This window comes from Barbus barbus, assembly GCF_936440315.1.
Source record: "Barbus barbus genome assembly, chromosome: 21".
In the NCBI taxonomy this organism is placed as follows: domain Eukaryota; kingdom Metazoa; phylum Chordata; class Actinopteri; order Cypriniformes; family Cyprinidae; genus Barbus; species Barbus barbus.
In genome coordinates, this window is record NC_136749.1 from 7509942 (window position 1) to 7524356 (window position 14415).

Sequence of the window (14415 nt, forward strand, 5' to 3'; positions counted from 1 at the left end):
TATAATTCAGTTTTTTTGAGATTGCGTAAACTCGCGCTAGACCAAAGTCAGTCATAATGTTCTTTGACAGTGTAAATGTGCTTTGTACGGAAGTTCTAAGCGGCCATGCATTATTATAATTTTTCTGTCTTGTTTTCTCGTGATCACGGCTTAATATACGAAATTTAACGAAAGTTGTTTTGTGGTTATCTGGACATAACGAAAGTTATTTGATCTCAACCTAAAAACCGTTTTCTCACAACGTAATTGTAGCTATCGTGAGAAAATCAGGGTCGCTATATTGTCTTCGACGATAAAGTTGCAGACCCGACAGCCTCTTTCTCAAGTGTCCAACACTTATGTGTAAGTCGTCAATCACTGACAGACACTAGCTAAAATGACCGAGTATGAATATGCATGACAAGTATTCTATCATGGATCAATGTAGTCGGTCACACACACAACACCTTCAATATTTGGGATGGCACTTATACCATGTTTTTATTTTTATTATTTCAGTTTGAGCGAGTCCCTGATCAAAGTAAAAGCGAATACGATCATGAGCATTTTCTCATGCCGAATACACTGAGAAAATTAAGTCGTGATAATGACAAAACAACTTTCGTTATGTCGAGATCACGAGAAAATTAAGTCGTGATAACGACAAAACAACTTTCGTTATGTCGCGTATTAACGTTTCGTTAAGTCGCGATCACGAGAAAACAAGACAGAAAAATTATAATAATGCATGGCCACTTAGAACTTCCGTAGCTTTGCTTGCATTGCTTTTTTTTCTCTTTTTATTGAGTACAAGATCTGAGTACAACAATATCCTTAATTAGTATACAAAAAAGAATCTGGTATGGAAGGCTCAACACAATAATAATAAAATAAAATCATAATAAAATCTAAAAACATGAAACAAAAACAAGAACGAAAAGAAAATAATAATAAAAATATAAATAAAATATAATACAAACAAATTAAACAGTTTTACTGCCTTTGGATTTTTCATTTTACTAAGAGCATCTGAAAAGTATTTTAGATCATTTTAAAACACAATAAACAAGGGAAAAGATTTAAAATACCTAATCCGTGAACATCCTCCTTCATAGCGTCATCAAACTTCGCCTTTGTTATTGTTTTGAAAATGTGACCTCTAGCGGCGAAAAACTTACATATTATCCTTTAATTCACCTTTAAATCCACCGAAATTAATCTCAGTATTTTAATTTAAGCGCTGCAAGCCATGCATACAGGACATGCCAGGTTTTCTGGTATGCAAAAGGGATTCCTAGCTTATTGCCGTTACTATGGCAGCAAACAACAGCACAGCTTAACCCTCCGCACATTTTTATATTTAGTTATATTTAAAAAGTTTCAATTCAGTCGATCTTTTTTTTTACCCCGTTTTAACATGAATCTCTATGGAGACCTGTCGGGCAAGATGGCGGATAGCAGCATAATATCCGCGTTCTAATTGGTCAGAACGCCTGTCAATCAAAATCTTTGCGAAAAGGGAAGGGGGGGGGGGGGGGGGGGGGTTGCGGTGGGCGAAGGAGCCGTTTTTTTAATTTCTCTACTTTCACTTAAAAAAAACAAAAAATAAAAAAAACGGATGATACATGGATTGTTTAACAGTAAGATTTCTTTATTGGTTTTCAGACTAGCAGTGCCAGTTGTCTGTTTGGATTTGGATTTGGCAATGTTTTTTTTGGGACCAAAATTGGTAAAACCTTCAGTTATATGCCTGCTGTGTTGCAGTTAGGTCAGAAAAAAATGTAAACATTTGAAATGGAAAATAGTAGTTAATAATAGTAGTAAAACTAAGTCATAATTGTGTCTAGGACCCCAAACAATCATACAGATGGAAGTCAAGATATAGTGTGTACATCTGAGTTATCCATACTAATGTGTTTTCACAAACATTACGAAACTCCACAAAGAACCAAAAAGTGGTAACTGATTTTTGTACAGAGACCACTAATACACAAAACTTAATCACAATGAAAAGGCAGAAATAACATTTTGGCTATCTAGGAAAATAGGTCCGTATTATATTTTGGCTTTTGTTCTTAAAGTAATTGTACACCTAAAATGAAAATTGTAACACCCTCAAGTCTGCATGAGTTTCTTTCTTCTGTTGAACACAAAAGAAAATATTTTGAAGGATGTCGGTAACCAAACTGGACCTCCCATTGACTTCTATAGATTGGTATTTTTTTCAATACTATGGAAATCAGTGGGGACCCATAACTGTTTGGTGATGAATATTTTCTCAAATATCTTGTGTTCAACAGAAGAAACTGATACAGGTTTAGCACAACTTGAGGGCAAGTAAATGACAACAGAATATCCATTTTTGGATTAACTATCCCTTTAATAACAGGGTACTCAATGTGCTTGGCAAACACTCATTACAATAAGCTTACAGCAAACAATACCATGTCCATTCGATCATCTATATTTGTTTTCTGGTATTCACTAGGCAGATTGCCCCATACCACAAACATACATGTGTGCAAGCATGATCATCTGAGAAATAATGAACAATGACATTTTTGCCTATTCATCTCAATTGAGTTCTAGTTTGGAAACTGAAGATCAAACTCATAAACATACACTGGGAAAAAAGTTTCATTGTAAAAAAAACAATGATAAAAAGATTAATTTCTTTATGGATTTATGCAAACAAAGCATCAGTGAAAAGAACTTCCTAGCAAAATTTCTACAATGGAGACAACTAACGCAAAAAGTGAAGTAGGTAAAAATGATTTATTGCTCAAATTAGTATATTTTCAAAGGAACAGTAATGTTACGTTTTTGAAAAAGTACCATATACTATACTATAGTTGTTCAACTGACCCTTCACAATTTAAAAGTTGCAAATGAAGCACCTATTTAAAAGATTGCTCAAGCCAAGTTGGCCATAGAGCCCACAGTGTGAAATGTTCCCTCATTAAAGTACTTACAGAATGTTGGAAATTATCTTGAGATTCAGTGGCAGAAAGCAACCCCAGTGGTCGAGGATGGTGAAAGTATGTTAATCTGTGTGTGTTTGCTGTTAAGAGGCCACAAAACAGGCAGCTTTACGTGTGGTCAGATGATATTGCAGAACAATCCTCTTCTTCTTGTGAACTGTACAAACACTTTCCTGCCTTTACAGCACTGAATAATTTGCACAACCATAAACAGAACAAAAACATCAGAAATGCTTAAAACAATGTGTATTTTAAATGTTAGTTCAGACTACTTTTGCTGGCTGATACCATTATCAGTCAGACAGAGATGGAGAACGAATGGAGAGGCCACTGGCAGGGCTGTTACTAAAGGCGTGAGAGTCTCTATCTTTATCTTTACTCTCGTGCTTGTGTTTGTGTTTATGTTTGTGTTTGTGCTTCTTCTTCTTCTTCTTGTGCTCATGATGATGATGGTGGTGGTGGTGGTGGTGGTGATCTCCATGTTTAGAGGATGTGCTCTCTTTGCTCAGTGTGGGCATGGGTGTTCCTGGCATGGACAATATGGCTTGCTCCACTGAAGATGGTTCTTTACCTGTACAAATTAGAGAGAAAATTGAAGCAATGCCCTGATGTCTATCAACAGAGATAAGACTTTTATCCAGATGTATGTGGATTTTTTTTTCTGTTTCTGCTATGTGATTGATAGTGTGTGTAGAAATTTGTGAATTTTGCAGTATTTGTGTTATGCCTGGAGTTGAGGGTCTCTCCAACATGTTCAGGTGGTGGTAGATGAACGCCTGGCTGTCATGAACTGTGTCCATATCAATATCTTCCTCCTCCTGGGTGGGAAACTGACAGAAGTTAAAAAACATTACAGTACAACACAACATTATAAGATGAAGTCATTTTCTCCAATCGGTGGAGATTATATAACTACACAGTGAATTGTGGTCTTTAGAAAATTTGGCACATAATACACATTTCAAATTTTTAGGGCTTTTTTTTTTTTTACAGAACCGTAACATCTAATTATAACCACGTTATAGAATATTTATATCTATTGATGAATTTAAAACACCGTAAAGAATGTGGAGGAGTATGCGATTGGTTTTTGTAAAAGACCTCTATATTTAATATGCGTTCTAAGTTGTATCTTAATTATGAGATTTGTAAGGCAGCTACTGCTACTGTAAAACCAGGTCTCTCTCTTGTAAAAGAGATCACTGATCTCAATGGGACTATCTAGTAGAAAGGTAAAATACATAAAGCCAATTGCTCACTTTGCTTTTAACAGATGCTTTAGCACTAGGCTCCTCTTGCATAACTTGTCCGGGTTCAGGGGATGAACCTAATGGAGTCTCTGCCTTCCTCTTTAAACCCTGTGGGGCCATGGCCACACCACTCAATGCTGGCTCCATAACAACATGGTCCTCCTCCAGCTGAGAATGATTAATGAGAAAAAAATCATTAAAATTATGTTTAACAAGCAGTTAACCTTTTTTTGTTTTTATTCCAGTGCTTGCAGGGAGTAGTACTGTATTAATCTTTAAGCATTATGGTATGAGTTTCTGTTAAACCAGATAACACCATGAATTAAATTCAATAATTTGAATTTAACATATTTGCATTTAATCAAAAATGGCCAAGCTTACGCAGCATAGTGTGTATAGCTGTGTCCAAAACCATTAGCAATAGCCTTGCGGCTATTTAGCCCAGTCAGTCAGTGACTGTCTGTGAGACAGCATTTTTTTATTTTTTATTTTTTTTTATTTAAAACACCTTCTTAAAGAAAGTGGTTACGTATTAAACAGCAAATAGCTAACTGGATTCAGACTTGTAGTATTTCAGTGACTGGGAAATTTACTAAGTTTGACTATTTATCACTTTTCACCTGTCATGAAATGCATAGAATTGAAACCACTTCAATTCATTTTAGCTGTTTTTTGTTGTTGTTTACCTTTAACTTGCACTAGCCTACTCCTTCATTTGTGGTCATATAAGATGAAGACATTATTCAAAATATTTATTTTATTTGTGTACATTCACAATAAAAAACAAAACATACTTTTGTGAAAAAGGAAAACTGCCACTTTCTCAAGAGTGCATCACAAAAATGAACCGAAATTCTGCATATAGGCTCCTAATTGTTGCAGTTGTTTTTCTTTCGTTTTGTTAATTCATTAATTATTTAGAAAAATATATTTTGCATATGGGCCTGTTTCTTTTATATATAATAGCTTATGTTTTTCTCCGTTCGCAGAAGCACTGCAGGTGCGTGAATCCTCACGGTCATGTTGTTTATGCTGTTTTTTGTGATTATAAAATGAATCCCTGGAAAACAAATTTAGGTATTTGTAATGGGTCAAGCCACCTATCAATTTAAATTAAATTTAATTGTAATTTAACAATCTTGTCGGTTAACGGTTAATATGGCTTAACGACAGCCGGTCGAAATAAAATAACTGGAATGAACTTTCCTATTTCCTATAAACGTTAATCAGAAAAATGATAATATACAACTGCGTAACTGTTTATGATCATTGCTTGATTATCAACAGTGGCCTATCTATCTAGTCTATAACAAAGTGCAAAAAACAAAAACAAAAAAAACTCATGATGCTTAATAAAAAGTATGTAGGCCTATACAATTTAATATAGGCTTTTTTATTTTTTTTTGGTTTCAAATGGATGAAGAACAGCTAGCCTAGCCTATAATTTACGCAATAGGATAAATTATGTATGGAAACAGCTCAAGGGCAGCATTTTTTTGTTGCGATACACCAAAACTTATGCGACAAATAATTTTTTTAGGGATGACGTCATGACGCACACCATTTTATTGGTAAAAGGCCAGTTGGATGGAAACAGGCTGTAGACAGCAAATTTTGCAAAGTTTTTTTTAACGCATTTCTCTTTGTCGATAACAAAACAAGCGCAAAATCTAGATGGAAACTTAGTTTATAACTGGTTTTGTTGTCTCGGGTCATATTTCACATTTAATGATCTACAAGAAATTGAACATCCGACATGCCGGACGAGAGCCAACGGGTGGAACACACCAAACAAACCAACCCGACAGACGCTCGTCGACACATGGAGAATTCTGATTGGATGTTCAGTTTAGAGAACGAGTCAGTGCTTGAGAATTAAAGGGAAAGTGATGAAAACAAGTAAATCAAGGCAGCACAGACAGAGGTATGTTCTAATAATAATAATAATAATAATAATTTTTATTTATATAGCGCCTTTCCAGTGCTCAAGGACACTTCACAATGTAAATTTAACAAAGAAGAGACAATACAAGTAAGCATAGATGGATAACAATAAGTATAGATACAGTAAAGAAGCATTATATGGACAGGGCAACATTCAGATAAAGAGTCAAGCATAACAAAAATACAAATACAAAGCAGAGCAGACTGAAGCGACAAAGCATGAAAAGAACAAGTTCATTAGACAAAGCATGGTGTCAGTAATCAAAGGTATAGCATTCAGAAAACAAATGAGTTTTGAGTAGTGATTTAAATTCTGAGATATTGTTAATACAGCAAAGTGAGCGAGGGAGAGAATTCCAGAGTTTGGGTGCAATAATACTGAATGATCTGCCCCCCATTGAAGAAAGGCGGTGCCGAGGGACAACGAGAAGGCCAGAGTCAGAGGAACGTAGTGAACGAGTCGGGGTATAGGGGACAAGCAAATTACACAGATAAGGGGGAGCTAAGCCATGCAAGGATTTAAAAGCGAGCAGGAGAATTTTTTATTTAATACGGTAGGCAACTGGGAGCCAGTGGAGATCATACAAAATTGCAGGTAAACCAATGAAGAGGGCATTACAGTAATCAAGGCGTGTTGAAACAAATGCATGGATAACCGATTCAGCATCTATGGTACTGAGGAAAGGACAGAGTTGGGCAATGCGGCGTAAATGAAAGAATGCAGATTTAGTGATGAAGTTAATATGAGACTGAAAGGAGAGTGTGGAGTCAAAGATTACACCAAAATATTTTACAATACTGGAAAATTTGATGGGAGAGCCTGCAATCTCACAGGTGAAATTGGTAGAAACGCTGCTGGTAAGTGTAGGAGTTCCAATAAAAATGATCTCAGTTTTGTTTGTGTTAAATTGCAAATCTTAATCTTTCACACAAGCAGAGATTTTATCAATTTGAGCAGGTAGAGCAGGTGTACAGATAGAGTAAAGTTGAATGTCATCAGCGTAAAAATGATAACTAAGACCATGACGTTGTAAAATCTGACCAAGTGGTATTATGTAAATTGTGAATAATAAAGGGCCAAGAACAGACCCCTGGGGAACACCTCGCTTCAGGGGGACAGCGGGCGATCGAAAATCCTTAACGGAAATGTAGAATTGTCTGTCAGAGAGATAGGAAAGAAACCAGGAAAGAGCAGTACCAGAGATACCCAGATCAGAGAGACGAGTAATAAGTAATTAATGGGAAACGGTATCGAAGGCAGAACTGAGGTCGAGTAACAGAAGTATAGACAGAGAACCAGAGTCACCAGAAAGCAGTAGATCATTCACTACCTTTACAAGTGCAGTTTCAGTACTATGGAGTGGGCGAAAACCAGATTGAAAAGGATCAAAGAGATTATTTTCAACTAGAAAAGACTGGAGTTGGGCAGCAACAGTGCTTTCCAGTAGTTTAGCTATGAAGGGTAAATTTGAATAGGACGGTAATTAGATAAAATCGAGGGGTCAAGGTTGGGCCTCTTAAGAACAGGGGTAACAACAGCAGTTTTGAGTGGTAGAGGAAATGAAGCAGAGGTAAGTGATGCATTGATAAGGTGAGAGATGGGTGCAGAGATGGCAGAATGGCAAAGTTTCAGGAGAGAAGTTGGAGCAGGATCAAGGTGACAGGATGAAGAGCTGGATTTCAAGATTAGCTTAGAGACAGAGTATGGGGACGTTAAAGAAAAACAAGACAGAGACTGACTAGATAGATTTAATGGATAGCTGAGCTCAGTATCAGTAGGGAAACATTGGTGAACAGCAACTGTCTTTTCAAGCAAATAATCCAGGAATGAACAGCAGAGCTCATTGGAAGCTAGGTCATCCTGAGATGGGGGGTTAGTAAGCTTATTTATTGTACTAAATAATGCTTTCGGCCTGTTACTTGATTTATTAATTGTGGCAGAGACATAACTAGAGCGAGCTAAAATGAGAGCAGATTTATATGATTTGAGATGATCAAGAAAAGCCAAATAATGAACAGTAAGACCGTTTTTTCTGTAAAGACGCTCAAGCCGTCTACCAGTAGCCTTAAGAATACGAAGCTCAGGGGTATACCAAGGAGAAGAGTGGGTGGAAGGGACATTTCTGGTCTTAGTAGGAGCATGCTTCTGTAAGATTTCGGAGATTATGGAGTGATAATTAGATAATATCACGGCTGGAGAAGAAATATCAATAACATCAGAAAGGTTTGAAGAAACAATAGAAGTACAGAATGATGCTGTATCAATAGCTTTCAGATTGCGGTATGAAATAACAGTCTTAGGGCATTTTGTATGCATAGGCAGATTTAAACTAAAATCAAGAAGTTTGTGGTCAGAGATACCAGTGTCAAAAGAAGAGATGGACGTGATATCCACCCTTGATGTACAAATCAGATCAAGGATATGACCATGAGTATGGGTAGGAAAATGAACATGCTGAGTCAGATTAAAACATTCAAAGACAGACAGTAATTGGTTAGTGTTAGAGCAAACAGTATGAACATGAATATTGAAGTCACCAAGCAGAAGAATGGGAAATGACACTGAGCATGCAAGGGTTAACAGTTCACTAAGTTCAGAAAAAAAGTTGGACAAGGCTTTAGGAGGACGGTAGAGCAGAATAATTATGAGACATTCAGCCTTCAAAACCATATATTCAAATGAATTGGTATTATGAAAGTCAAGATGTTTGAGTCGGAGATTGTCCCGATAGATGACAGCAAGACCACCCCCTTTGCCATGCAGTCGAGGTCGGGACAGATACTTATATCCATCAGGTGCGAGTAGATTTAACTGCAGAAAATCAACCGGAACTTGCCAAGTTTCAGTGAGAAGAAAAATGTCAAGCTTATTGTCAATAATAATTTCATTGAGATAAGGGACTTTGTCCGATAATGATCGACAGTTCAAAAGCGCAAAATGACGATGCAGGGAATTCAGATAAGCAGTACAATGCTGGGCGTCAGTGAGAAGAATTAGAGAGCGATGTATAGTAGAGCCTGCAGGCAATTTTTTGGACACGGATGACAGTCTATGATTAGTCCAGATGCACGGAAGTGGTAACTCACCCATCAGAAGAGCAGAACGTGGTGAATACGTTAACAAGGTAGAGGGCTCGCAGCAGCCCGGTGGCAAACTCACAGACAGCCAGAGTTTGATAGTGACAGTCCAGTTCAAAAATAATAAAAATAATAATCTAAATAAAGCTGGAGGAGAACATGTAACACAAACATGCAAACAGTCCAGGTACGAAGCGGCAGCACAGACGTGCACAGCGTTCTCGACCCGGAAACGGAAGTTCAAAAAAAAGTTCCTAATGTTACGTGATCTTACCCAAGCGTTCCTATAAGCGAATATTTTCATAACAACATGAGCTGCTTACAATTAAGAAAGTTAACAACATAACTGATAAAATGGTAAGCAAGCACTGCTTTATGTTTTTTTATGTATGTCTGTTTTATTTATGTATCTTTTTTATGTAACTGCATATATCCCATACATCCTTGTTTTGCTTTCTCCTTTTAAATGACGACTATTGAAAGTGAAAGTGACGTGGCCAAGTGAACTGCCTTCTTGATCATGGTGTCTCCCCTGCCAGATAAGTAATATATATACACTATATATACTATTGATAGCTGCTAATATAGACTGCTAAGTCCTCTCACGCAGGAGCAGAACAGATGTGTTAGTTTGCAGTCGGCTGTAGTCCGGTGTGTTCAAGTGCAGATTTTGGTCCAGACGCTGCCACCTGAGGTGACAAACACCGTCGACTTTTGTTGCCGCTAGTTCTTTGAAGTCGGCTTGGTGTGTCCTGGCCTTTACCTTACACATGTTTCACCTCAGTAGCAGCATAAGTGCTTTGCAATAGAGGGCTGCATTGGGTTTGGGACCCGACGCAAATCTCGCGGGAGCGGGCGGTTTTACCTTTGCTGCGGGCGGGAATGGGCGGTCAGAAAATTTTGCGGGAGACCCACGGGAATCGGTGGGATTTGGCGTGCAATAAAAATGGAGTCAACACATGAAGTTGAGAAGAAAATTAAAGCGGCTGTTTACATGACAAAAGCAAAGCAAGGCAAGTCAGACATCTGGAAACAATTTTCAATTGTCACGGAAAAAAATGGGAAAGAATTAAACTTTGTTAGTTGCGATAAATGTGCAAAAGTGTTCGTTTATAACGGACATAAATCTGGCACCTCTGCCCTGAGGCGACATACCTGCACAGTTCTCTCTGGTCAAAGCAAGCTCTCATTCCCCAATACAGCACTTCCTGCTCACGTTAAGCAAGAAACTACAGAAAAATGTGTTGCACTTTGCTGTAAAGATATCAGACCGTTTAGACTTTGTTGCCGGGAAAGGCTTTGTTGACATTGTTCAGCACTTTGTTAATGCAGCAGGTAAATATGGTACATTTGATGTGAGAGATGCTCTGCCACATACGTTTTAAAACGGAGGTGCCCATATTTTTGTTTTAAAAGTTAATATTTTATAACGGTAATAAAAAATACTCAATGTTTTTTGTCACGTGTGGTGCTTTGGTTTAGCATTACTCCATCTTATTTAAACGCAATCATGTTTAAAGCCTGTTATTCTGGATGTTAACTTATTTAGTTTGAGTATTTCTGAACATTTTTCACAAGCTCTGAGAGAAAGTTCGCGGGAGCGGGCGGGAGTGGACACAAACTTTGCGGGCGCGAGTGGAACTCGCAGGTTGCGGGACCGGGCGGTCCTGCTCAGAAATTCAGTGGGAGCGGGCGGGTGCGGGTTTAAGAAAACAGTCCCGCGCAGGGCTCTACTTTGCAATACAATAGTGGAAGACACATCTACACTGACACAGCCTGTGGTTTGATTCTGGTTTGTAGCCAAATGAAAACAAGACGTGTGCTGAGTGTCATGGTAAAGCATTTCACACAAAACCAGTCTGTGTAACTAAAATCTAAACTTACCTAAAAGTTTAACATTATCATTTTGATACCTTGCAAGCACTTTTATTATCTTCAGGAAATGTATGTTTGCATAAATCAATGTATAACTGAATGTGTTTGCACTCAACTTTATGCACTAATAAACTTTCATTCCATTTTACTTTTAATTTTAAGCAACAATAAAAATAAATAAATAAATTGTAATAGGACTTTAGGAATTTAAGTGGGAATTTTACAGTGCTGGTTGTGGTCACCTCTGGGCCTCCAGGGCCCTGCTCAGATTTGATGGTGGGGTTGAGAACGGCTTTCTTCTCCTTCAGGTTAAGCACAAGACCCAACTCAGGTAGTGGCAGACAGGAGGGTCGGGTCAGCCCAAACAGAGTGTAATACAGATTCACTGCATCGCATCGCAAACGCCAGTCATGACAGGTACCTAAGGCACATACAGAGATAGACGTAAATTGCAACATACTACATTTCTAAGTTAAAAATTTAAATAAAATCACCAGACTGGTAATTTAGTGAAAAATGTATGCACATCTAAGGCATGCATGATGCAAGCATGGCATGCATTCGATTTTAAATAATTCAATGGTTGATAAATAACTGCATATATTGGTTTCCCTGAAATGTGGTCAACAAACCTGGAACTACTATATACTATTGCAGCCATAGAAAATTAAAGACCTCTGCAATCCCATGAAAAAAAACAAATTTGCATATATCAACAAATTGCGGGGAAGTTCAGTGAAGTCGATCAACTAAGGAAATCCCTCTCTCTGTGGCAATGTGCTACTCCAAAAACATGCTATCAGCCACAAACATTACAAAGAGAAAATGCTTTTATTTCTGAGACCTAAAACATGTCTTGGTAATGGTATGAGATGGCGAATAAAAATTCACAACTGGATTTAAAGCAAATTATGCACAGAACCTAATGCAACAGCACCATTTTTCATGGGCAAACATGCAGCCATGAATTTTGGAGAAAATTGTTCTTGGATCGTTTGTGTGTGTATTAAACAAAATAGCAACTTCAAAAAGGACTGGAAAAACCACAGCATAAGAACTGAGAAAAAAGATAATGGGGTAAAAAAAAAACACCACCTACAACCACTTAAATCAAATATACGAGAACTGACTTTCATCACAGCTGGCAATAGCTCAGCATTTGTACTGCCAAGAGTGGTTGCAAACCCAGAATGAACAGAAGTGTTTAATCACAATAAATCTTTTCACAGTGAGAGCAGAACAAGACCTCCCTGTCAAAACACAAAGCAAGAAAATGCTCACTACAGCATCAGATTTTTTAAGAGTCTTTTTTAAAACACTGCCAGTGGTTGCAAAAAGTAGATTTATGCAAGTTCCTGTTCCTGAGAAAAAACAGCAATAATTAAAAACAGGTTACAAAGTAATGTGGGTTCAATGGTATTGATTTACTGTCTTTTGTGTTTCAGACCAATAGTTCCTTACCAGTAGAGAATCAGAATTTAAAGGGGACCCATTATGCCCCTTTTTACAAGATGTAAAATAAGTCTCTGATGTCCCCAGAGCGTATGTGAAGTTTTAGCTCAATATACCCAACAGATAAATGTTCACAGCTTGTTAAAATTGCCAGTTTTAGGGTGTGAGCCAAAACGTGCTGATTTGAGTGTGTTGCTTTAAATGCGAATGAACTGAGAAGAGGGCGGCGCTTCAAAAACTCCAGTTCACATTAGCAGTGCTAGCCTTTGCAAATAAACATTCCACTATTAATACAAGCCTGTTATCTTTACAGAAAACTACTGTTTCAAAGTCAGTCATCCGATTACACTGTGCTTAATACATTTGCGTTTATGAATTACACAGATGGGAGCACTGTGGGATAAAAATAACAACATAGCTGGTCTCATGCTATCACAAACTTTATAAGTCCCACTTCTACGGTGGCCGAGAAGTGCAAAACAAATCACGATTCTGAAAACAAAATAACATTACAAACGCAAATGCAAATCTGAAAAATAAAATAATTCAGAAAACACAACAACAATTCAGAAAACACAATGACAAATCCGAAAAACAAGTCAATTAAACCATCAGCTCCAGTGGTGCATAGAGCGCGTGTCATCGTGTTTTTGGACGCGATCAACCCAGGTTCGAGTCCGCCTTTTGAACTGTTCTCCATCTACTGTTCTTCCTGTACACCTTGATTGACAGATGTCTCGTCCAGTCAGTGATGAGTAATCTATTCCCAAACCAATGGCGCTGTCTCAAACTATACCTACCTCTTCCGGTTGGTCTGATTTCCCGTTGTGTTTTCTGATCTGTTATTTTGTTTTCGGATTTGTCGTTGTTTTTTCTGATTTGTTATTTTGTTTTTCGGATTTGTCATTGTGTTTTCTTATTGTTATAATGTTTTCGGAATTGAGGTTGTGTTTTCTGAATTGTTATTTTGTTTTTTAGATTTGCATTTGCGTTTGTAATTTGTTATTTTGCTTTCAGAATCGTGATTTGTTTTGCACTTCTCAGCCACCGTACACTTCTGATTATGAGCTCGATAACTTCAAGCGAGCGACTCGCATTGCTTTCATATGCAACTTTTAACTATCACATTCCTATTCACGATCATTCTGATAGCACTTGAAGGCAGCATAAGCTAAAACACACATTGACAATGATAGCTTTAGCAATTAGCCTTACAGAGTGCCAAGAAGCTCTTTCAGAAAGGCAATTTGGAAAACAAACGCGTGATACTTACTTTGTCTGGAGCTGACGTTCGCGCACGAATCATTGGTATTGATTCCTAAACATATAGGGGAGGTTACAGATTTTTTTCCGGGATATTTCCTTTGAAAATGAAATTTAACCACAGTGTCCTCGGCTCAGATGGGGGGAGATTATGGCGACTCCTATGTTCATTAGTGCATCCCAAAACACAACACAAAGCCTCTTTGGTGCTGACATTGTATATAACTCCAGTAATGGCAGACCGCAGCTTCTCACTCAGGGCTGTGTTTATGGTAATAGGGCAGAGAGTGTCACAAATGGGTGGGACTTTTCCCCCTCAGTGACGTGCACAGAGGGAGAGAATCTGAAACAGCTCGTTTGGAGAGACTGTTTATGATATATTGGTTTTATAAAAAAATGAGTTGGTGGATTTTTACCATTATAGGCTGGTACACTGCGGCCACACAACTGTTCAAACAGCTTATAAAAGTGATTTTTTTGCATAATAGGTCCCCTTTAATTGAATTATCTGCATGTAAAGGTGTCCTAGGTTTCTGAGGATGAATATGTAAGAATTCTGGGAGACATTTTTTAAAACAAACCACCTTGAGAGT

The 14415-nt window shown here is 37.7% G+C and overlaps 1 protein-coding gene across 1 annotated transcript in view; it reads right to left on the minus strand.

The window, feature by feature from the left end:
• Positions 1-1621: 1621 nt before the first annotated feature.
• LOC306887870 (transcription initiation factor TFIID subunit 2-like) overlaps positions 1622-14415 on the minus strand; it is a 98944-nt gene continuing 86150 nt past the window's right edge. The window contains exons 23-26 of the mRNA XM_079445873.1: positions 11332-11528; positions 4220-4378; positions 3688-3790; positions 1622-3531 (exon numbers count right to left, since the gene is read on the minus strand). Of these exons, the coding sequence (XP_079301999.1) occupies positions 3254-3531; positions 3688-3790; positions 4220-4378; positions 11332-11528 (737 nt within the window). The 3' untranslated portion in view covers positions 1622-3253. The remainder of the gene's footprint in view (positions 3532-3687; positions 3791-4219; positions 4379-11331; positions 11529-14415) is intronic.